Raw genomic sequence first — 22,877 nt, forward strand, 5'->3', positions numbered from 1 at the left:
ACAATGCAGTACTGAGGTCTCTCCCCAGACAGCTTAACAACCATTCACACCTGGGCTCACCTAGCCCAAGCAACCCACATGAAGGCCAGTTTGGTCAACGACCCACAAGCGGCCCTAACAACTCTGAAACTCAGAGCTCACACGTGTCCTTAACGACTCTGTAAGGACACTCCCACACAGAGTTTAAAAGCCTGCAGCTCCCCTCCAGTTAGTTAGAACTGAAGAAGCCTCTTGGATGAGAGGTGAAACGTCTTCAAGAAACTGAAACACGTCCAGTTGCCTACGATACAGCACTTAGATTTACCATGACCTGGATGACTGAGAACCTTCATCAACACTATATTTAATACAATAATTAAGATATGTCAAGTCAGACTTAAGTCTTCAAGACATTTCAAAATTGACAAAAAGATCACAAAATGAATTGTGGATCGTGGATGCAGGTAAATGGTTTATAATGTTTTTTGGCCAGATGGCACACCCTGTGTATCTGTGAAGTTATTCATCAAGGCTTACTGACTGCTGTCAGTGACATACTGAGTAGCATTGTCCAGTAACCTGCCTCTCCTCTGTTGTGTAGATGAGTCCATGCAGAAGCTGTTTGAGGGAGGAAAGGGCAGCGTTTTCCAGAGGGTCTTGTCCTGGATTCCATCCCATAACCATCAGCTGCAGCTCGCTGGGGCTTTGGCCATTGCTAATTTTGCTCGCAACGGTAAGTTTTACTACACATTGTAGTGAGATGAGCTCCCAGGGGAAAGTTACCAACCAATCCGTTTATTGCCCCTGCTTGTAAAGCGGGACATCGCAGCAGCAAATAACAATAGTGTACAACAAATAAAAAATATAGCCACTGACGGCTATTCAAGCTGTTTTATGCTCTAGACACCCAATCGGCCGAAATTAAAGCCAAAAGCGGCAATAAATGGGTTTCAAATGTTCATGTTAATGTTTCAAATTTTGTGATGGTGTAACCAATTTATTGTTTATTAGGTGATAGGCCATGCCCTCTTGCACGAATCAATATGGTATTGCAGATTTTGGTTAATAATCACAACCAGAGTATGCAAACCAAACTAAGTGGCGCAGATTTTGAGATATGCGATTTTGGTATTTGTGGCACCCCCTATGGGTTGTGCTAGAAATGCTTTTGTTGACCTATTCCCATCCACAGCATGAACATATGTATCCAGTTTGATGATGATAGGACCAATGGTTCATGAGTTATGGCCAATTTATTCTAAGCCACACCTTTTGTGAAGGTACTTTGATTGATAGATATTGATGATCTTACTCATTTGTAGTTGAATTGTGTATCTTTGTCCCACAATGCTGTATACCAAATTTGGTGTCAATTGAGTCAAATTTGAAAAAGTAGATGTCACTTTAGTGATTTTCAGTTAATGCTAATTAGCACAAATCCAATATGGTGGACCTATATGCTCCAAGAGGATTTTTTGTAGAGTTCTATCACCTGGACCGGTGTGTCAAATGTTAAGTCACTTGGACTTACTGTGTGTCTTTGGCAAATGAGTAGTCCTTCAGGCTTGAACCCTAATAACAATACACTTTTTTAATCTAATTTATGTCTCAGCTGAGAGAGAGGTGTGTAGTGACAAAAATAAAGTGGTCCACAGCGTTTGGATGTACAGTAGATGTTGGATAACTAAACCTCACAGAAGTATTTGTAAAAGTGATGACTAACTGATAACATCACTACTATTGATCGAATATATGACAGGATTCATTACAGGGTCATTGAAGTGTAAGACCTAACTCAACATCATACTGTCTCCTTCTCTTGTATTTATTTCTGTGTAGATGGGAATTGCATCCACATGGTGGACACTGGTATAGTGCAGAAGCTTCTGGAGCTGCTGGACCGGCACGTTGAGGAGGGCAACGTCACTGTTCAACATGCCGCACTGAGCGCCCTGCGGAACCTGGCCATACCTGGTGAGCTGCTACATCAGTCAAACCTACAGGCTGGCCACACTGGCTGCTTGTGTAGTGTGTGACGGCTGCAAGAGCCGCTGCTGCTCACTCGTGTTTGTTTGTGTTCATTCAGGCAGCGTTGCTGCTGCAGCACAGCTCCTGCCTGCCCTATCTGTTTACATGGAGTTTGACTTTGATAATTAACTGTAAATATGATGACGTGATTTTCCTTTACCCCCGTTGAAAGATTGAGAAAGTGGGAGGGAGAGAAAGGAAAAAGAGAGTACACAGGAAGAAAAACTGCCCATCACCTGTTGTGTGTATTCTCTTCATGTCTGTGACATACAGATACAGACATTAAAGCTGCAGTGAAACGCTGGTATGATGTGGATATGAATGTCTATCTGTAAATATCGATCATTTCTAGTCTAAGTCGGCAATTGTTGTCACATATACCGTACATTATTGACAGTACATGAGGAGAACATGCTCTTCCAGTGTTTGAAAGGAACTTTTCTCTTAGGAGCACATTGCACATACACTCAGATTTTTAGGTACACTGAGCTAAAACTAGTTTGGTCTAAATCCTAACCTTAGTAAGGTCCTCATTTTCAGTTTAGGTTGAAACTGTTGTAGAGAGGGTGTTTTCTATTAATTTGTCCATCCCATTCATATCATTAAGGTTCAGGTAAGTATATTAGACAAAATAACAGCAACACCTCGCTGTACTACTGTAATTGACTGCATTAGTTTTAGCTAGCTGTACCTAATAAACTGGCAACTGAGTCCATATTTTAAATTGTTTTCCCTTTATTCTTAAAGGCACACTGTGCAGAATAGAAAGCCAAAGTCACGCCCCCTCTGGTGGACACCATGGGACCTTTTTTCAGAAAAAATATGTATGGTAGTAAATGAGGAGAGACAAATACATTATTTACTTTATTAACAACAAACTGGAAAATAATCTTTTGAATTGACAAACATCTTATGTGTAGTTCATGGCATAATTCAGACAGGATCAAAAAAGTGTTCTCTCCTAATTGACTGCTGTACAAGTTTTTTTCTATGAGGTCCACCGGGAAGGGTGTGTCTTTGGGACTCTATTCGTTGGTTCCTGTTTGTAAACACACCATACAGAGTTGGCCTCTGCTCGCCTGCTCTGTGGGTGAAAGAGAGAGAGAGCAGTGGTGGTAGAGTGAGCTAGAGAGTGAATGAAGAAAGTGGGCTGCATTAGTGTGAACAAATCAGTGAATCAGAGAAATAAGACTTCATTTTGTAATCTGATCATGGTGGTTATGTTGTAAAGCACAAATAATCAGTCCACGTTGCAGCACAGCCCCATTTTGTTTGAACTCAGCTGAGGCACATATTTTGTCCTTTCGGCAGTACTATTGAAGAATCACCGCTAACAAAGTGGCTCTGCTAATTCAGTTACATACTTTTCACTTCCTATTACTTCTTTACAATAAAAGCCACCGATGATTTATAATTTAAAGTTTTTATTAAGAAGCACACACTTGTTTGAGGTGGAGACGGGTGCTTGTTGGTGCTGGTGGGAAAAAAAACACTGGTTGCTGCATTATTGGCTGGGGGCTACAAACCACCACCCAAAGGCTGACACCCAGAAACGTCCCACACACAGCAAAATACTCAGAAAATACAAGCTGAGCACAGGGTCTCTGCCAATACAGACCCTGCCACACACTTGTAGTGGGTCATAAGTAGGGATGTCACAATATCAAAAACTCATATATCATCACATATGTAGTCCATGGTGAGATGTTTATCACAATACAAAAAAAAAACTGAATGAAACTTTCTGAACAATGTCCTCTAATTATAAAGGAAAAATGGATGCATCAGTTCTTATAAAATAACATCACAGTTTATAATCAGATATTATGATTTATGTGTTCTGTAGAAATATTCTGTTTTTGTTTCGCTTTTAAAAACATACTATAATATTTTTACCACTAGGAGACATTTCTACCTCCTCGTAAAGCATGTTTTACTTACTTTAAAAGTTCACTGCAATTATGCTCCAGCAAACAGTTTAGAAGATGAGTAATTGGTCAGAGAGATGAAAGATGTGTTGCCTAGATGATGAAGCATAAAATACATGCAGAGAATGGTCTGATAATTGGTGAAAATCGTGTGCTTGTATTTTTAATTTTTTTTGCCAGAACAGTGTTTTAATCTGCTGTCTCTCCTCCCTCCAGTGGTAAACAAATCCAAGATGCTGTCAGCTGGAGTAGCAGATGTGGTGTTGAAGTTTTTGCAATCAGAGATGCCTCCAGTCCAGTTTAAACTCCTGGGAACGTTACGTATGCTCATCGATACACAAGGTAGACATATCATCTGTCTCACTTTAATCTTTGTGCATAATGCATGAAAATCTTCACAGCAAACAAATGGACCCTGTCAGCACATTACTGACTGTGAAGCCGGTCCAATTTCAAGCAATAATGAGTCTTTTCAGCTCAGCTCTGTTTTAGCTTTGGTTTGATAATTAAGAGCTTAGCAGTCCAGGCTACAAGAGCTTCAGTTCTGAGTCATGAAGACACACAAATATGGTAACTGCTGCTCAAGGCCTGACAGTGGACAGATGGTTTCATGTACAGAAAGTCTTCATAATCAGAGTGAGATCCAAATGTGGTTCAGTCAACTGCTGCTGTGCCTCTTCTTAAAAAGAAAAGTAGTGAAAACTTTCATCTGAGCTTTTTGAAAAAATTCAACTGAATCAAATGAAATGCAGCTGGGTATATTTTGGCAAAAATGACCTTAAAAATCATCGTCATCAGCTTTCATGTGTGTTGGTTCAGCTGAAGCTGCAGACCAGCTGGGAACCAATGGCAAACTGGTAGAGAGGCTAGTGGAGTGGTGTGAAGCCAAAGATCACGCAGGAGTGATGGGAGAGTCCAACAGGCTCCTGTCGGCCCTCATCCGACACAGCAAGTCCAAGGTGAGAAACCATGCTACACATACACGTCCGACACTGCAGGTCTTTACTAACAGTTCATTATGAATGTTTGTGTCAGGACAAAGACGTACTGTTTATATAAAAGATACACATTCACTGTTTTCTATCATTTACTGGCATGTGTTTGTCTGAAGTTACCCAGGATTGCTTTGTTTAAGTGATTTTCTTTGTGGCTTACAGGAAGTCGTTAGAACGGTCATCCAGGGAGGAGGCGTCAAGCACTTAGTTACCATGGCAACTAGTGAGCACATGATTATGCAGAATGAAGCACTGGTGGCTTTGGGTCTCATAGCAGGGCTGGATTTGGGTAAGAGCAAAAATGGACGAATCCAAATCATGATTCAGTCGTCTAATACACACTTTTACACTTTGCTAACTCTGAAGGAGTTTGAACAGTCAGATGTCTTTGTTTTCGGTGCTCTTAATTAAGGACAAATTTTGAATCCACAGCATGTATTAATTGTTAGTGATAATATGCAATATGAAACAAAATGGAGCCCTCTAGCACTGTATAAGATCTGTAGAATTTCTTAAAGCTCTTAATCAGAAATTAGCCTGTTTGATACATAACTTAAATGTCTGAGTCACATTAAAAGAAAAGAGATCTTACTTATTTTTTTATTAAAAAAAAAAAAAAAATAGTCTGACTTAGTTTTAGACAAAGACCTGAACTGTGTGCAGCAGCTTCTGTGGATGGAAGCAGAATGCATTTCAGCCTGCATTATTTATTATATCCTCAAGTAAACCTACTCTTTCTCTCCGTAGCACATACTCTAGAGAACTAAATCATGTCATCATATTCATTCACTCTTTCTGTGGACTGTTTCTGGATTTCAGTTGCAGCTGAGAAAGACTTTGTTGGAGCCAGCCTGGTGTCAGTGCTTCACAAGCTGCTGTCAGATGAGAGGAGTGCCCCAGAGATCAAGTACAACTCTATGATCCTCATCTGTGCAGTCATGGGCTCAGGTGAGACCTACATATGCTTTAACAGATTTAAAATCACTCTGTGGTTGTACTGAGCTGTTACTCCACTACCAGATTCTGATGATCCCCTCCTCCTCGTTTTTAGAGCCTCTCCACAAAGAAGTCCAGAGCCTGGCGTTCATTGACGTGGTGTCCAAGCTGAGGGCTCACGAAAACAAAACGGTGTCACACCAGGCGTCGCTCACAGAGCAGCGATTAACTGCCCAGAGCTAAATGACTGTGTCCAACCCCACCCACACCCATCCACCCAAATGCCTGCCTGACCACCTAATCACCCAATGACACCTCATGACTGCTCTCCCGTGCCCCATCGTCATGTGCCAAGGTACCATGTCGCGTTAACTGCCAGCCAGACATACGTCATGTCTCTAGCCCCGACCGTCTGCCCCGCCCACCTCCACCTGGGTTAGACTGATGTTGGCTTGGAACACCAACACTTTTTGCTGATACACAAATCTTAAAATCTGAGCATTTTCTAATTACAGTTTTATTTTGAATGAAAAGAATTCGCCCAGAATCAAATACTTCTGAAGCCTCTGAAACTGTTTTTAAACTTCTGTGGGACACCAAAACTCTCCTCTGAAAGCCATATAATGAGATTAATCTAGGTGGGTTAGCACGTCCTTAAGGCAGGGTGAGGCATGTTTCATTTCAGGCTTTACAGACTGACGCCCCTTAAATGCTCAGCGGAGTGCTTTGCCTAAAGGTGGACACGCCATCGACTAACTACGATCAGTTTTTGTTTTTCCTTAACCTGACTCATCAGTCTAACCCTGGTCCCCACCTCTACTTGTGCATGCATCTTCTGCTACAAGTAGCTCCACCGGAGCTGAGGCGCCATAAACAGCCTAACGCAATAGATAAGAGACGACACTCTTTTACGACCATAGCTGTGATACCATCCGCCGGTAACCCACCAGTGAAAAATGTGCACAAAAGAACAAAAAAAAACCTTCCTGTTGTGATTTTTCTTTCATTTTTAAGAAAAGCAGCCATCCATGATGTGCCCAGTCGTGTCCCATGTAGCTCGAGTATAAATTGACTAGAAACTGTGCATGTTTTAGTCCTGTTGAAGGTGTGACCGTGTTCATTTGACCCCTCTACCGCTTGCATACTCCAAAGTACAGCCTTCCTCCACTGACACCTCCAGTCTTGTACACTCCTTCTTTTGCACTTATTCTTTAAGACTTGGATCCATTAGATTTTATCAGATTTGTAATCCAACAGTCCAGACACACATTCCCCCCGTGCTCCAACAGCTGTACAGTGAAGTTAGAGGCACCACAAGTCTCCACCCATCGCTGAGAGAGAACCATGTAAGAACTATGTGAAGCAGACAGAGTGGAGAGCAGGGCTGTAGTCAAGTCTACCTATGTGAGTCCAGCTCAACTCCAAGACGAGTGCAGATGAAGTCAAGTACAAAACAGGGAATTGATAGCATGTCTATCCAAATGGAAATATACTGCAGTGCTTAATAAGTTAAACCTTAAACAGTTGTTCGACCTGTGTAGGAGCTCCATTAGACCTGATCCAGAGCGATCAAACTGCATATCATCATATCAAACAGCTCCTTAAAAAGATTACAGGAAGATTGTTGTAAATAAAAAATTAGCATATGATAGGCAGTCTTCTTGCCAACATGTAAGGTGGCTAAAAACAATGTCAGCTGGGTGCAAAGTAACAAAAAAATGTGATGAACAAGGACAAGAAAAGTGAACAAGACGAGCTCCTTGCTAAATCTGTCACATGGTTGCTATTGACTTCAAATACAGAGACTTGTCTTGGTCAGAGTAATCTTTTTTTATTAGGTCCCAATCACATTGAGTCTTGTTGCTACGGACGCAATAGCTAATAAAATGGAAAAGCGCGTCGTGCAAAAAGGCGTGGTGCGCAGGTGGATGATCAAATGTAATTAAGTGCTGTACCATATGGAAACAAAGGTTTTACTGGTGACACGTTTCTAGCGACATGTCTTGACATGATCAGCCGCTTACTTTCACCCACCTGGCAGTTTTTCCTCATCTTACAGGGTGCTAAGATTGCCTATTTAACATCAGTCCACTCGATGCATCGCAGTTTGTCACTGTTGGACACTCGACAGAGAGAAATGATTTTTTGTTGCACTGAGGACAAATATCAAGAAAATATTAACAAGGTAAATTCTTTTTAACGTTTGCATGGACAGGAGATGACTGAATAAACTATCAAAAGCAGCCAAGAACAAGATAAGTTAAAATCAAAGTAGTAATGAGACTAATATCAGTAAAGTAGACTGAGGAACTGCAGCCGAAGATCAAGACTCACTCCGTGATCGTATCGTAACACGTTAGTGCCCTATCGGGGCGCTGTTGTGCTCCGTTAGGAAGCCAGAGTGTCATTTTACCGTCTGAAATAAAGCAGCCATCATTCCTACGTGTGTGTACAGTTTGTATGTGTGTGTTGTGAATGTACTACCTGGGGAAGGCAGTGTGGAACAAAGTCTAAATTCTTGTGAGAACGGGTAACTGAACGCAGACACAGTCGCGTGCTGTTTAAACCCCCGACCACCACCACAGCAGCACCACGCCCTGCGGAGACGGGGCTCTCTGTGCGAACGACAGCTGGTTCTTCTAGTCAAAGGATTTCTGCTCACATGCTCATCTCAGCATGTCCGACACTGTACCGACACTCTGTTAACATGCCACGGTGTGTCTGCCGGTCTGGGCCCACGCTTTTTTTAAAGGTATGAATGGTTATTTATCAGATTTGTGCTCTTCTGAAGACACATGCCAGTGGAGATGTATCCATAGTAACTGCGTAAAAATACTATAAACTTAAATGTTTGTTGTAAATGTCATGAGTTGTACATTTGGAGGATTGTAACTCAGCAGATAATTAAAAGATGATAGCTGGTGATGGCTGATGTCTTTATTCCAACAGTATCAGTGAAGTGTCCTCTCTTATTACATCATCAATAAAAAGTCAAATGGATGTTGTTGTCCCTTTTTCAGATCACCATGTTTAATTCTTTCCAACACAACCCACGAAGCTTAACGTCTCGTTTCCACACACTATTTTTTGTCCATTATTATTATATAAGGATGTATCCCCCCCCAGTGTTCAACGAAGGAAATACATTTTGGTACAGATTGATAGAAACGCCTTCACACACACAAGAGAGAGAAATGAAATTCTGTTTTTTTTTTTCTGTGCATGCACTCTGTTACACAGCTAGCATGCTTCCAACGTTAGCAAAATATGCAGTCAAACTTTTGTCTACAAAATAGTGTATATTTAGTGCTGTTACCGTCTTCTTTGTTTTTTTATGCTAACTTCCTGTGGCACTAATTATATACACTGTCCAAAATCTACCACGACATTTAAACATGTTAACGTACTGGAGCCGTGCTCTGGGCTGAAAATAGTCTGAAGGCCGAGGTGCATCCTGGAGATCACAGAGGTTCTCATAGGTTACCGTAGAATTGACAAGGTTCCATTTATTAAGGGTTACTGCCCTGACTCTCAGCTCATCACCTGCTAGTTAAAAGCTGCATGCTAACATGTTTGCATCACTTGTGATTTCAAGTAACAAGTAAGTGTCGTGCAACGGCTCACAAGCCGCCTCATCAGCTCCATGGCTGGCTGTTTTTTTTTTACTAGAACATACAGCTAGGAAATAGCCTGCTTGTCTTCTTTTTATGAGGTGATTGAACAGTAAAACACAAAAGTCTATGTCAGCGTGACAGGAAGTATTTCTTAAAAAATCCTTGCTGTGACCCTTGGGGGGTTCCGTATGAAGTGGTGTTAAGGTGTGTTCACTGAATTTTTGCCTTTCATTATTAAAATTAATTTGACCACAACTGCTTGGTTTAATTTATCGGCTGTAATGTAGCTAGCAACAGACACTGCGACCACGTCCATGCCTGTCAGCAGGAACTCGGGTTCTTCGGTTAAGCCTGAGAATACTGGATTTGAAACACTTTTTAAAAAGTGGCATGTGCTCCACCATGGCTCAATTACAGTCCACTCACATCTTTCCACTGACTGTATGCCATCTTTAAAAAGCGCTTTGTGCTTTACTGTGTCCAGACGGGATGTGTCCAGAACATTTGACTTTGTTCACATGAATTTGAGCTCAGCTGCAGTCTGTTTACTCACCACAAAACCTGAGTAATACCTGCTGTACATACATTAGCTGTATACTCTAGCTTGCACTTACAGACTGAATTGTAGAGTTTTTCCAACATTGGAGTGGTAGTTTGTATTTGATAATAAACAGTGTTTTTAGACGTGTTCATGTTTATGTCCACTTCATGAAACATGCCCTGTTTCCAAGTGTTTTCTTGAGTCCAGTCGTCTGGAATAAACACCAGTTATCCTGGTTTATATCAGCAGCGACAGACAGCAAAGATGTCCAGGAACACTGACAGACGATGTGTGGGAAGTGCCATGCATAAACAAATCAGTCAGCTCCTGGTGCCAAAAATATGGACCAAAAGAAAAAAAGAAAACCACTTAAATCCATGTTTTTTGTAACCTTTATTAATTAATTTGACTCAATATTAAAATCAGTCCAATTTGAACAGGACATGAAATGAGGAAATTAGGAGGTAGTTACATTACAATGTTTGTGGGATATAATGTGACCATCTACACAATCCTTGGAAGTGGTAAAGGTGGTGATGAGTGACAAGTCTATACAGCAGGACCACAGAACAGCTCATTAGGGCATTTGACAGCCTCCTACACCTGACACATCCACTCTATCTGTAGAGCGACTGGGTTCACTAGTGCTGAATGTTTGCTGTCCGACACACCGGAGCAGTTAGAAAACCAAATTAAATGTACAATAAATATTTAGTATCAAAAACAGTGATCCCTTTTTCAGTAGCTTCAAACTTTTGAGAATGTATCTCACAGTATCAGTGTGTCCAGACTGCAGAGACTTACTGTACTGATCAAATACTGTCAATACAAACAAAACAAGTGACGCATGCTTTCAGCAGATAATCACCTTCAACCATCAAAAGAAATACTCATAAAAATTAACATCTTAACACTGAAATTCCAGATTTCATCTCCGGGCTGGATTTAAGGATTCTGCTCGTTCAATATTGTGTATACTGACCAGATCTGCATCAAAGTACAAGTGGTAAAGGACAATCATGGCAGATTTTCATTCAAGTAAGGGCAGAAATGTTCAAAAATACTTCTCACAATATCCACGGGGCAAATGACTTGTTTCTTGGCTCATGTTTGTGAAACCTGGCAAGTAAAATACAACCTCCTCAACAATGGAAACGAACTGACAGTGGGGTAACAGCTACATACTGTACATGTCACAGTCATATATGTATCTGGACCTGAAGGTGGTTTCACCCCCTAAAACAAAATGTTTACAACAATCTGAATAATTGGGGAGCGCTTTCCACACTGTCAGGACTGACAATGACTTCTTTATGTGGGATATAATGTGACGGGACATTAGACCTATACTACCTATGTTTTTCATTAAAGGATAAATTGAGACTTCTCAAGCCCATCTTAATACGCACATGCCACATGTACATTAAAGCAGCAACATGGTACTTTCATTTTTGTTGGTTCTGGCGGCCCCTGTGGACAAAAACGGTATGAGCGCCGCTACCTGCTGTCATAAAGATCTTGTTCTGGTTAGTGTGTGCATTTGTTTTGACAGCATGTGAGACGACACACTGTCAGCTCAGTCTAGTCCTCGTTCTGTATAATATGTATCTGAAAGTATAACTGAAGCTAACATGACAAACATGTTAGCCAAATCACACGTTTCCAAGGTTAAGATTATTTTAGCTGCTGTGACAAAACACCAGCAGTAAACTTACACCTGACTGCAGGGCAGAGACACTGGCTTGATCCAAGAGGAATTTGTCATCATACAACACAAGTATTGTAAAAAGGTAAAATGATTAGTAATTTTGTGAGCTACAGACACAAAGCTCTGCAAAACTAGACAAACTAATAAATAATAATTAAGTCACAAAAATACATTTCATGGTAATGAGTTGAGGAGTGTCACAGTCTGAGGAGTGAAGCTGCTCTGTAGTCTGGTGGTACAGCAGCAGATACTTCTGTATCTGTTGCCAGATGGCAGCAGGGTGAACAGACTGTGGCTGGGGTGTCTTTAGTATACTCCAGACTCCGTTCAGACACCAATATCACTGGTGCCCCGACTCAGAAAGCTCAGATAGTTGAAGCCTCATATTGGCTTCATCTTCGAAAGCATTTTTATACAGAACGAGGACCAAAAACTGATTCTGCATACGGACATAATAGTATTATTGTATTGACATAGACTTGAAGAAATGCGAACCTATCCTTTAACAAAAGAAGCCATAGTTCACGTCAAACTCGAGCTGCCGTACAAGAATCAAGTCAGTATCTGCTGAAAGTATCCGACTAGTGTCTGGTTTTAGTGCTCAGTGCAACAGACACACTTCAGTCAATACCAAAACAGTGATGAGGTTCAACACCCACACTAAATGTGATTCAGTGGCACAGCCGACCATAGTCTGTAGCACACAGTGGAGCTCTACAGTCCTGTCTAGTCTGCGTCAGTAATGGGAGTCAGTGTGCTCCAGCTCTACATTAACTGTGATCCCTCCCAGGAGACCATTTGTTGAGTAGTAACTCATTATGAAAGCTGGAGTCATGTGTAGCACTTTCCTCTTTAATGCTGCATGAGTTGGTATCTGGGGGACTGTTAGCTTTTAAAGTCATTGCTTTTGCAACAAGAACTCTGTTTAAAGGAACAGGTCACCCAAAAATGAGTCATTATCTACTTCTAATAGCATCTTCTTAGATCCATTTGAAATCTCAGTGCTTCCAGAGACTTTGATTCCATCGGACAAACTGTTTGGAGTCATTTGATGTTTTTTGGTTGTTTTTTTCTCCAGTCTCCAGCTACTTCAGTTGTTTAGAAATGTTTCGTGGACTACGAAACTTCACCTGACTTTCCATCAGCATGGAGGGGAGGAGATAATGACTGGATTTTACTTTCTGGGTGAACTGTTCCTTTAATTTAAAGCTCAAAAATAATTCCTGTTATTGATTACATGAGATCTATGTAGCTAAAGAAGTCCTGGAATCTGCTGTAACACACAGAAGTCCTTAAAGTGTTATTTAAGCAGTGCACGTATCCTACCTGTGACGTCATACCACCAGCAGTGAAAAAGGTACATAAAGCAAGCACTGAACTTTAAAACAAGCACATCCTCAGTTTCTTGTACATGACTATTTCACAGTCCTACATGATGGGTGTAGCGATGGAGCGTTATGTCCACAGTGAAAAATACTGATCTAATATCAAAAAGATGTATCAAAACTCCTACTTTCTACACGTAGCTATCAAAACTGGAGCACTGTGACGATCTGTATGTAGTGCATGTTTAACCATCCTCTTCCATAATGATCTTTTTACAGTAGTCACACACAGTGTTATATACAGAGCATTTCACATATTAGTGCCTTAATAAAAGGTGCTGGTTCAGTGAACACAACGGTGCAGGTGATCAGCGGAGTCCTCTGAACGCTCCCCGACGGAGACGCGTTCAAAGACCTGGAGCTGCCAAAACAAATGAGACAAGATCTAATTAACATTCCTCTCTGTGTTCATGAGATCCTTTAAAGCACTGCGTGTAATTTATACAGCAAAGTTCAACGTCTTTAAAAGAACAGATTACCTGTTAGAGCTGAAGTGCTGCTTCAGCCTTAGGTAAAGAAACTGGAGGAGAGAGTGAGAGTGAGATATAAATCATCTGCTTGTGTGTGCTGTTACACTTTCAAAATAAAAGCACAGGACACAACAGAAAGCAGAGAGACAAGTTAAGGTCTGGTTGGAACAAAGATTTCTGCAAAGGATCAGCGGTCTAAACTAAAGGCTGGAGAGAGAAGAGGAAAAGGATTACGAGTCGGAGCAGAGAAAAGACGGGAACAGAAAAAACATCTTCAGTTGGACAAAGTCACAGTGATGGACAGTGGAAGAAAGAGAGGATTGTTGTCTAAGTCACAAGACTGCAAGGCTTGTTAATGCAAACCACCCCAGCTCTACAGCTCAGTGGGAACATGTAGGAAGGCCATCAACATGCAGTCACACTGTCACACTTAGAGAGCTCCATCAGTCCAGATCTCCACTTCAGTCTGAGTGAACTCAACACAGCAGACATCCTCCTCAACTGGTTTGAACCACGAGGTCTTGAGAGTTTCTCCTGTGTGGAGTCAATCCTCATCAGACTGTCTGTCTCTTCTCCAGCTTTTACGGGATAAAGCTATGTTCACATGGTGCAGCAGTTCATACTCAGGACTCCCTGGTGACGCTGTACTAAATGGTCCTGCCTTAGCTAAAATGCTAATGTTGTGCCTCTGCCTGCTGAACAATGTTCTCAATGCTCGTGTTCATGTGCAGAGACCCTGGTGATACTACGAGCAAAGTTTCATGTTGTGTCGAGTCTTCTTAGTGTACATTATCGGGTACATTAACAAAAAAAGCCTAGGTTGCATTTTGGTGAGAGTTACACTTTGATGTTTTGGGGGGATCTTTGAATTTTAAAAGAAGTCTTTCGTACTACAGTAATGCACCTGTGATGAGGCAGATGTAGGAATTAAAAAAAGGTACTTTTAAGAGTAATGTTGAAATTCAATCATTAAATCACCTTTAAAAGACAGAGAAAGAAATTCAGTCATTAATTGGTAAGGTTAATGTTTGTCATTCAGTTCTGAATGTAGAATCTAAATGCAAATTGAATGGATGAAGTTATAACTGCTCTTTGTAAAAGTCAAAAGAAATGATATGATTGCTCTGCTGATGTTGAAGCGGGTCAATGAGGGCGGTTAGTGATGGAGGCAGGTGGTCAGATCTGATAGAAGAGGTTAACGATGACTACGTTCAGCATGAGGTCACCACTAAAGAGGCAACGTATTCCAGGAAGTGGGAATTCACAGTGCCCATTTCATTGGATCTTTAAATCATATCAACTCATCATTGATATAATTTAACGCTGACAAATGACAGTCTCCAGTGGCACACCCCCTGCCTCCATGGACCACAGTGAGGGTAGAATTAACACACAACAGCCGCAGGTTTACAGATCTGGACCTTAAACAGAACACAACACCACACAACAGAGATCATCCACCCACTCACAGCAAGGACAAGACAACACACCATATGACCAAATGGAGCCATCACACCCACCGGCTACAAACACACATACAGCAGATGTGTGTGTGTCTCATGAGTAGTAAGCCGATGCTTTCTTGCTGGAGTGTGGTGGGAGTCGACGCATGGAGAGGGGTGGGGGCACCCTGACGAAGCATGGAGGAGGAAGAATGAGGCGTGAGGTGAGTTTCTGCATCATGATGGTAAAGCTCAGTAACCCTTCACTTCCCTCAGCAACATCTTCTTAATGAACACACACATGTTTGATGAAAAGTTGACAATATGTCGTGTTTTAATAGCTGGAGCGAGGTGTTTACTGTGTCTCTGCAGTTTTAAAACAGCAACACGTCAAGGTCTTTGGACCCTTTGTGCCAAAATTGCTCTTTTACGGAGACAGTATATCTTGAATTTATTTTAGTTTTCAGTGTTTTCATCCTCAACTTGAAGCTGCTGAATCAAAAGATTCCATTTCATTTATCTTGAACAAACAAAAAGCATTAATCTTGTTCAAACTGGTTAATAGCTAGTGACAAGATACAGATCTAGTGCTAACAACAAATAAGCAAACAGCAAAATAGATAGGTAGTGCACTCTCAAGATATAACCACTAGAGTGCACGAGATACATACGTAGGAACAAGATAGAACTGAGGCACACAGCTCCAACGTATCTGTCATTACTGTCCAGAGCAGGTACAAACGTTCAATCATCGAGCCTTGCTTTTAAAGCTAAAACACGACTGAACCACTTGTTCTGCGCTGCTACTGTTATTATGTTCTGATGACTTTTGCGTCTAAGGGTTTAGAAAACACTGTGAAGTCCTCTCAGGGTGGGCTACCAATGCCAAAATGCTCGTATAATCCAGACTGTCCAGAGTAGGGTTGGGCCGTACACCTGTCACATCACTGTCAGCGGTGTCATGTTCTACTACCACCTGGATTTTGTAGCGCCGTCATCAATGTCAGTGTTTAGACTCAGACTTGCTGTTTTTTAGCACGTTCAAAATAATGTGCTTTACTGTGACTCCAATCACTTTCAGTTAAAGGGCTCCAGTGCAACCAGAGTAAAGAGTTAGTCTGGAGCCTGGTAACCATTTTCTGTCTGACGTTCTCAACACCAGCAACGTAAAAAGCAGGTTCAAAACTCAAGTTCAAGGATGGATTGTTACCGAGTTCAAACTGTGGACCTGTACGTTTTGTCTTTTTTATGTAGCTATGTAGCTAAAGGCTAGTGTCTGCTTCAGAATGCTGGAGCAATGTTGGAGTATTTAGTCTGAAGCAGATTAAAGAAACCACGTTTCTCTTTTTGGAACTTCAACGCACGCTACTCCTCCCAAAACACACGTCGGCCTGCATCTCATACATACAACTCATCTTTTTTTCTTATTTTTTCTTAATTAACCTATGTTTCCTTACATTACTCATAGATTTAAACCAGGTAGAATCATGTCTGAGTAGAGACCTTTTATTTTTGTTGTACCATTATAATATGTCACAAACCCTGATCTAAATTTGAGGTTGATGCCCACCACTAATCCAGAGTATTCCTTATTGGTGTATCTTTAAAATACATCTACTTTTTTAATGTATAAAACAAATTGAATTGGAACTTTTTTTTTTCATATTGGCATAATGTATCTAGAACCGGCCTGAGAGACACTTCCAGCATTTATACTATGACAGAGCAGAAATGCATCATGTTGTGAAATGGAAACAGCAGAAACAGATGGGTGCAAATCAACAGAAGTGTGTTTCAAAGGTAGAAAAACACTTCTGTCTGTATGAGGTGATGAGACACTGAACTGAAGTAGAAAAGTGAAGATCATTTCCTCACCAGCTCGCCTGCACAGCTTCGATGTCACTCACTAAGTTTTGGGCCAAACAAATCCCAAAGATCTGTGGCAGAGAGAAAAACATTGAATGGAAACATTTTCAAAGAAGGATATAAGAGATGATCATCCTGACGGTAAACACGTGCACGGAGCTGACCTGCAGTAGTGCAACTCCGATAAAGATCCCCGCCACCAAGGTGAGGTTGTCCTGTAGCCACTTCTCAAACTGCGGCACGCAGCCTTTCACGTTGATGTAGTCCTTCTGCTCCGAGTCCTGTGACCATCATCAGCACAAAACAATCTCATTTTATGAGGACTCATTTTCAGTCTTGACAGCTGCTTCAGTTGTTTAGCAGAATGCTGCAAAGCTGTTTTACTGTGAAGCTCCAGAAGTGTTTTGTGGACTATGAAACTTCACCTGACTTTCCATCAGCATGGAGGCAGGAGATGATGACTGAACTGTTCCATGAACATAAATTGTGGCTATCAGCAGCTTTAATCCACCTGAAATCACTAGAACTAAATTAAGACCTAAAATAAATCAGTGGAAATGAAACCTGGATCCGGCTGAGTCTTAATTAAAAACTAGCGGGGCAGGTGTGGGAGCACTGGGACGAGGAAATGAAATGAATTAAAGAGTGAGTCAAGTAGATGCATGTTACTTACTGGTTTAGCTCTGATGTCGTATCCACACTGAGTGTTTATTACGTCCTCCTGGAGACAGAAACAAGAAACATTATAGTTTGTGTCCTACTCCTGGGAACAGTAATAAAACAACAATAACATGCTGACTAACAACACAAACATGTCTCATTAATTACACAGTCAAGATTTTAATACGTAATCGCAGGAAACATTTGGAGGACTGATCATTTTTATCAGCTTTTTGTCTTCCCTAAGACAATTTTACTAAACACTGAGGGATCTGCTTCAGCTGCACACTCTGCTGTGTTGCGTTTAAATACCTCTCAGGACACAAGCATTATATCTACACATGAATATCTGACTAATCAGAAATGATGTAGACGGGTTAAAATGTACAAAGGCGAGTCAGAACGAGCGTCTTGTGAACTGTGTAGGGAGTGAGGGAGTCGTACCGCTGGGTCCTTGGTGCAGCAGGAGAAGGGAACTCCACACTTTTCCCGGCTGGGATTCCCGTCAGTGCAGTTAAAATAGATGTTCAGGTTCCAGTCGTCTGCTCCGAACGCTCCGCAGCACTCCCACTGCAGACACACAGAGAGGACAACATGGTTCAAGGCCTCTATTGGTCATGGTCTTCTTCAGCCCGTTGCAAACTCCATATAAGACTATGAGGTACAGCTGAAAGCTCTGAACAAAGTCTGTATGCAGAATTTGTCTAAATATGATTTTGTGGACTATCATGACCAAGGTCTGCATGCTCAGCTATGAATTAACAACTCTGTTTTTCACTTACATATTCCTGAGTGAAGTCGATGAGGTTCTGTAGATCGATGTCGTCTCGATACGCCCGGATGTTATTGTTGATGAACAGGTTGAGCTGGTCTTTAATCCAGTCCTTAAAGACAAACGCCAGGACTCCTGTCGTCAGCTCCAAGAAAAAGATGATGCCCAGAAACACAGAGAACTACAGGACAAGAGGAAAAGACACAGAATGACTGACAAGCAGCTCGTTTCTATACTTCCTCATCACTGCACTGTGTGAAGTGCACAGTAAAGTCTGGAACATACAAACTTGAGCAGAAACGTGTTTTCCCGGAGTGCTCCAATGCATCCTGCAAAGCCCAGAATGAACATGACCCCCCCGACCACCATGAATAGCCAGACTGGGTCCAGACCCCCCAGGTCTGTGATGGACGAGATGTTGGACAGGACCCCCTGGAGGGGAGAGACGGAGCACAACAGCACAGTCAGTCTGAGACAAGCAGCTGCGTCTCGTTCAGAACGGTCACAGTGACATTAGAAAGGACAGAGCTCAGAGAGGAAGTACAGCTGCTGCAGCCGCAAATCATACCATGAACAGACTTTACGTTGTGATGATGTCACAGATTATCACATCGCTTTTATAGACTCAAAGAAAGTCGTCTAAAACCTCAACAGATCCAAATTCATTATAGGAAGCAGTTCTGGGTGTCCTGTCACCAGTTTAACAGGCCTCTCTGTTAAAACACAGCTCTATGGGGAAAATGCTTTTTGTGTTGCTGGGGAAGTTTTCACTGTTCGTGGCCACTGAGGAAAAAAATCGGAGGCATGGCTGAGCGCCACCGCCACAGTCAGGTCCAAATGATACATTCGTGATGTACACGATATCCACAAGGTAGTTGGTAAATTTCTCTATCTGCTGTTAGCGTACAGTGGATTTATATGGACTTTGCCTGCTACTACTTGGTGTAAAAAGCTAATGAGAGCAGAGTTTGCAGGACCAAAACAACAAGCTGAAAGAGGCTAAAATACTGTGTAGATCTGAGGGGAACTGCAGAGTGAGCCATCATTCTCTTTCACATTAAACATGTGATTCATTGTTAATATAAAGTTCTTATGATATTAGAATTATTGTTATATTATATTATTGCATCTTTATGTTGGAATAAGTATCGGCATGTAAAAAAAAGTCTTATTATCACATCTTAGATTATTGTGGATAATGGATCCATTGTCCATTATCACTAATAATGACTCACCTTCTCACTCCATGCCCACAGTCCAATTCCAACCAAGGCCATGCCCAGCAGCTGCAAATAAAACAAAGTCACGTCAAATCACGGCGAGGATGTGCTGATGCACAGTGACATGTTGCCAAAATAAATAAGAGATACAATAATGTCCTCTGAGGCCACTGATGACCCTGTGGTGTGGGATCAGGATGGTCAGCCTGCCTCCGCTCTGACCTTTACTGCTCCCTTGGTGACATGTAACAGCTGTATTAAATATATATTTATTTGTTCTTTTCAACATTACAACACGTCCTCAAGTCCTGTCGAACCCGAGACGAGCAGTAGACAGATGTACTGAATATTATCACACGTATGAAAACTTCCCCAACTTGTTTTGATATGAGATATGGGGATGTGTCTTCTTTGTTTTGTGTGCGTGCTCATTATGAACAGAGTCAGTGTTCCTAGAAGAATAACCTTTCAAAACAATTTCACGTGTACCTATAATAAATAACAGCTTCCTACTGGCTGTAAAGTTGCAGGACGGAGATTTGATCAACAGAAAACAAACTGGCAACTATTTTGTCATCACCTTATCATTGAAGTCATTTCAGAGTTCATTAATCATATCCATCACAGCCTCAGAAATCATGCTTGAAATGCAAACAGTGTCTTGTCACATTTCAAGATCTGTCATCACCACTTATAACAAGAAAAACAGTAGAATTATGGCTGAAATGGAAGTGGATTATAGTAGCTTTAATTTAGAAATGTAAGTTAGAAACTTCAGAATATTGTGACGGACGTTTTATAACCATACATTTAATCTATTAATCGAGAAAATAATCTGCAGATCCATCATTACTGAAAGACGTTGTTGAAGCCATACTTGACTTAGTCCAAGTATTTGAGAAATGTGATTTAATTTTTACATTCAACTTAAAAAAATATGATTTAATTTAGAATTCATGGAAAATTCTACAACTGACCCCGGTCTCCCCGTCAATGAAGCAAAATGTCTATAAAAATGAACTTAATGCATTAAAGCTGAAATAACTGTTGCATTAATCGATTAGTTATTGGAGGAATAAAAGTGATCACACTTCTGATTACCAATAAATCGCTACTTTACTTTGTTTTACATTACAGTGAGCTGACCATCTGTGGGTTTGGACCTGTTGTTCCGACAAAACACACAAAATGGCAGAGGGTGGTTAGATCCAACAGAACATCACTGGTACCATCTACAGAGCATCAGTGACATCAGTGAAGTGAGACGTCTGCACAGAGCCCAAAGATACTAAAAGACAACAGCCACCCAGCCACAGTCTGTTCACCCTGCTGCCATCTGACAACAGATACAGAAGTATCTGCTGCTGTACCACCAGACTACAGAGCAGCTTCACTCCTCAGACTGTGACACTCCTCAACTCATCATCAACACCCCACCATGAATAGATTGTTTTATATAGTTTTATATATCGTTGTTATTTAGTCATTAGTCTGTACAGTTTTTGTGTGTGAAACTGTGGACTAAGACAGATCATTTGTTATACAATCCTTTGTTGTATGATGACAATTAACTTCATCCTGGACCTTGAGTTTGATGTGGACACAGTGTCGGAACCTTATAGAACCTTACAGAACCTTACAGAACCTTGAACCTGTCTGCACTGACAGGTGACCGGCAGCAGTATATAACCACACATCTCTGGACCACTGCACTTTACATGGATGGCATCACTTTTTAAGAAACTAAATGACGTCATGTCTAAATATATAACATACATATGTGTATGTGTGCAGTGTAAATGCAAACTGTGTGATGGCTGCATCGCGTTGTCCTGCTGTCCGTGCAGTGTGTGTGTGTGTGTGTGTGTGTGTGTGTGATATGAATGATAAGCCTGCAGACTGACTCTGAGGCTCAGCTCTCTCTCTCTCTCTCTCCCTCTCTCTCCCACAAAAAGCCGATTAGCTCTCGGTCGTCGGCCGACCTGCAGCGGCTCTGATCCGGACATGACTGGACCGGGTTAACCTCCATCACACACACACACGAACGCATCGATTCGACTGTGAACATGAGCCCGACCCATAACGGCACCGTGATAAGATGTGATGATGACTGCGGCCTTCCTCCCTATTGGCCGGGGTGGACGGGATAATAACCGAGCTGTAGCGGAGCAGAGGCCGCATTAAAAACACAAAAGCTTCTTACCCAGAACAGGATGTTGAATCCGAAAATGAAGTATTTGATGCAGCAGCTGACTTCGTGGCCTTTGTAATGATTCCCCGACATGTTTGAGCATCATCAGCGCGCTGTGCGAGGAGAAACACGGCCTGCTTCACAGGCTTTGTGTGCGGGAGGGAGCAGGTTCAGCGCTCCGGGGACGCATCTCACTTTGTCCGCCTCGAAGGTTCCCCACAGCCGCTTCACACCCACACGAGGAGCATGCTGGGAGCCGGCGGGACGCGCTCACACACGGACGACTGCGAATATGTCACCGAAGTAAAGCTGCAGATCTGAAGTCTCCTCCGACGGCCGGGCTAATAGCGCCTACAGAGGGCGGGACCGCTGCTGCGGGCGGTCGTCAGTGATTGGCTGGGAAGAGATTTAATTGACTGAGACTGTAACCAATCATATGAGAGGAATGATGGGGCATTTCCTGTGTATTGATGCTGATGGTGATAACAGTGTGAGATACAGGCTGAGGTGATGTAGGCCTGCTGGGAGGAGCAGCATCCACTAGCAGTCAGAAAACCTTGTTGTTTAGCAGCACAATGACCCAGTTAAAGACATAAAAATAGCCTTGATAAATATATATTATACAGTATGTGTTACCATGGGAATAAGACATAACTTCGAGGTAAAAAGTCTAATTTATGAGTTAAAAAGTCATAAGTATGACTGAAATTATGATCCATTTTGAATGTAATTCTGATTTTTTATTTCTTATTTACAATTTTCCCCCAATAATTTCAACTGTTTTATTTCATTTCTCATAATTTCTACCTTTTATCTCCTGATTTTGACTTTTTATATCTTATTTATGATTTATATCTCATAATTTCAACTGTTTTTTATCTCATTACTCTGACTTTTTATTTCATAATTTCTTTGTTACGATTATGGCTTTTTCTCTCATAATGATGACTTACCATGGGATATATTTTTTCATCAAGCTCAGTTTCCACCTTATCTTTTTCTCTAGCTTCCATATTTATCAGTGTGAACCTCTCACAAAGCCTGACAGGATCTACTGCAGTGGGTGATAACAGGCAGTGAAGATGTCAGAGCAGAACCTCCTGACTGACTCTGAGCACAGAGCCCGGACATGAAGACAGGTT

General features: G+C 41.6%; 2 protein-coding genes across 4 annotated transcripts in view; one reads left to right on the forward strand and one right to left on the reverse strand.

Moving 5' to 3' along the window:
• rap1gds1 (RAP1, GTP-GDP dissociation stimulator 1) overlaps window positions 1-8,791 on the forward strand; it is a 32,647-nt gene extending 23,856 nt beyond the window's left edge. Inside the window, exons 9-15 of one of the 2 annotated variants that reach the window (XM_073475317.1) lie at window positions 581-712; window positions 1,819-1,953; window positions 4,152-4,277; window positions 4,755-4,894; window positions 5,093-5,219; window positions 5,750-5,878; window positions 5,982-8,791. In XM_073475317.1, the coding sequence (XP_073331418.1) occupies window positions 581-712; window positions 1,819-1,953; window positions 4,152-4,277; window positions 4,755-4,894; window positions 5,093-5,219; window positions 5,750-5,878; window positions 5,982-6,109 (917 nt within the window). In that variant the 3' untranslated portion in view covers window positions 6,110-8,791. The remainder of the gene's footprint in view (window positions 1-580; window positions 713-1,818; window positions 1,954-4,151; window positions 4,278-4,754; window positions 4,895-5,092; window positions 5,220-5,749; window positions 5,879-5,981) is intronic. The other variant, XM_073475318.1, reaches the window with a different exon arrangement.
• A 1,604-nt stretch (window positions 8,792-10,395) lies between these two features.
• LOC141004159 (tetraspanin-5-like) lies at window positions 10,396-22,080 on the reverse strand. Of its 2 annotated transcripts, XM_073475660.1 has the most exons (11): window positions 21,748-22,080; window positions 19,560-19,610; window positions 18,610-18,756; window positions 18,335-18,505; window positions 17,997-18,122; window positions 17,566-17,613; window positions 17,057-17,173; window positions 16,902-16,963; window positions 15,105-15,214; window positions 13,594-13,634; window positions 10,396-13,475 (listed from the first exon to the last, which is right to left on the reverse strand). In XM_073475660.1, the coding sequence occupies exons 1-9, from the start codon at window positions 21,826-21,828 to the stop codon at window positions 15,142-15,144; spliced, it is 876 nt and encodes a 291-aa protein (XP_073331761.1). In that variant the 5' UTR covers window positions 21,829-22,080; the 3' UTR covers window positions 10,396-13,475; window positions 13,594-13,634; window positions 15,105-15,141. The 2 variants fall into 2 exon arrangements, with proteins under 2 accessions (XP_073331761.1, XP_073331762.1); XM_073475661.1 differs by lacking the exon at window positions 15,105-15,214.
• Window positions 22,081-22,877: the final 797 nt, after the last annotated feature.

This window comes from Pagrus major, chromosome 10 (genome assembly GCF_040436345.1).
Source record: "Pagrus major chromosome 10, Pma_NU_1.0".
Taxonomy (NCBI): domain Eukaryota; kingdom Metazoa; phylum Chordata; class Actinopteri; order Spariformes; family Sparidae; genus Pagrus; species Pagrus major.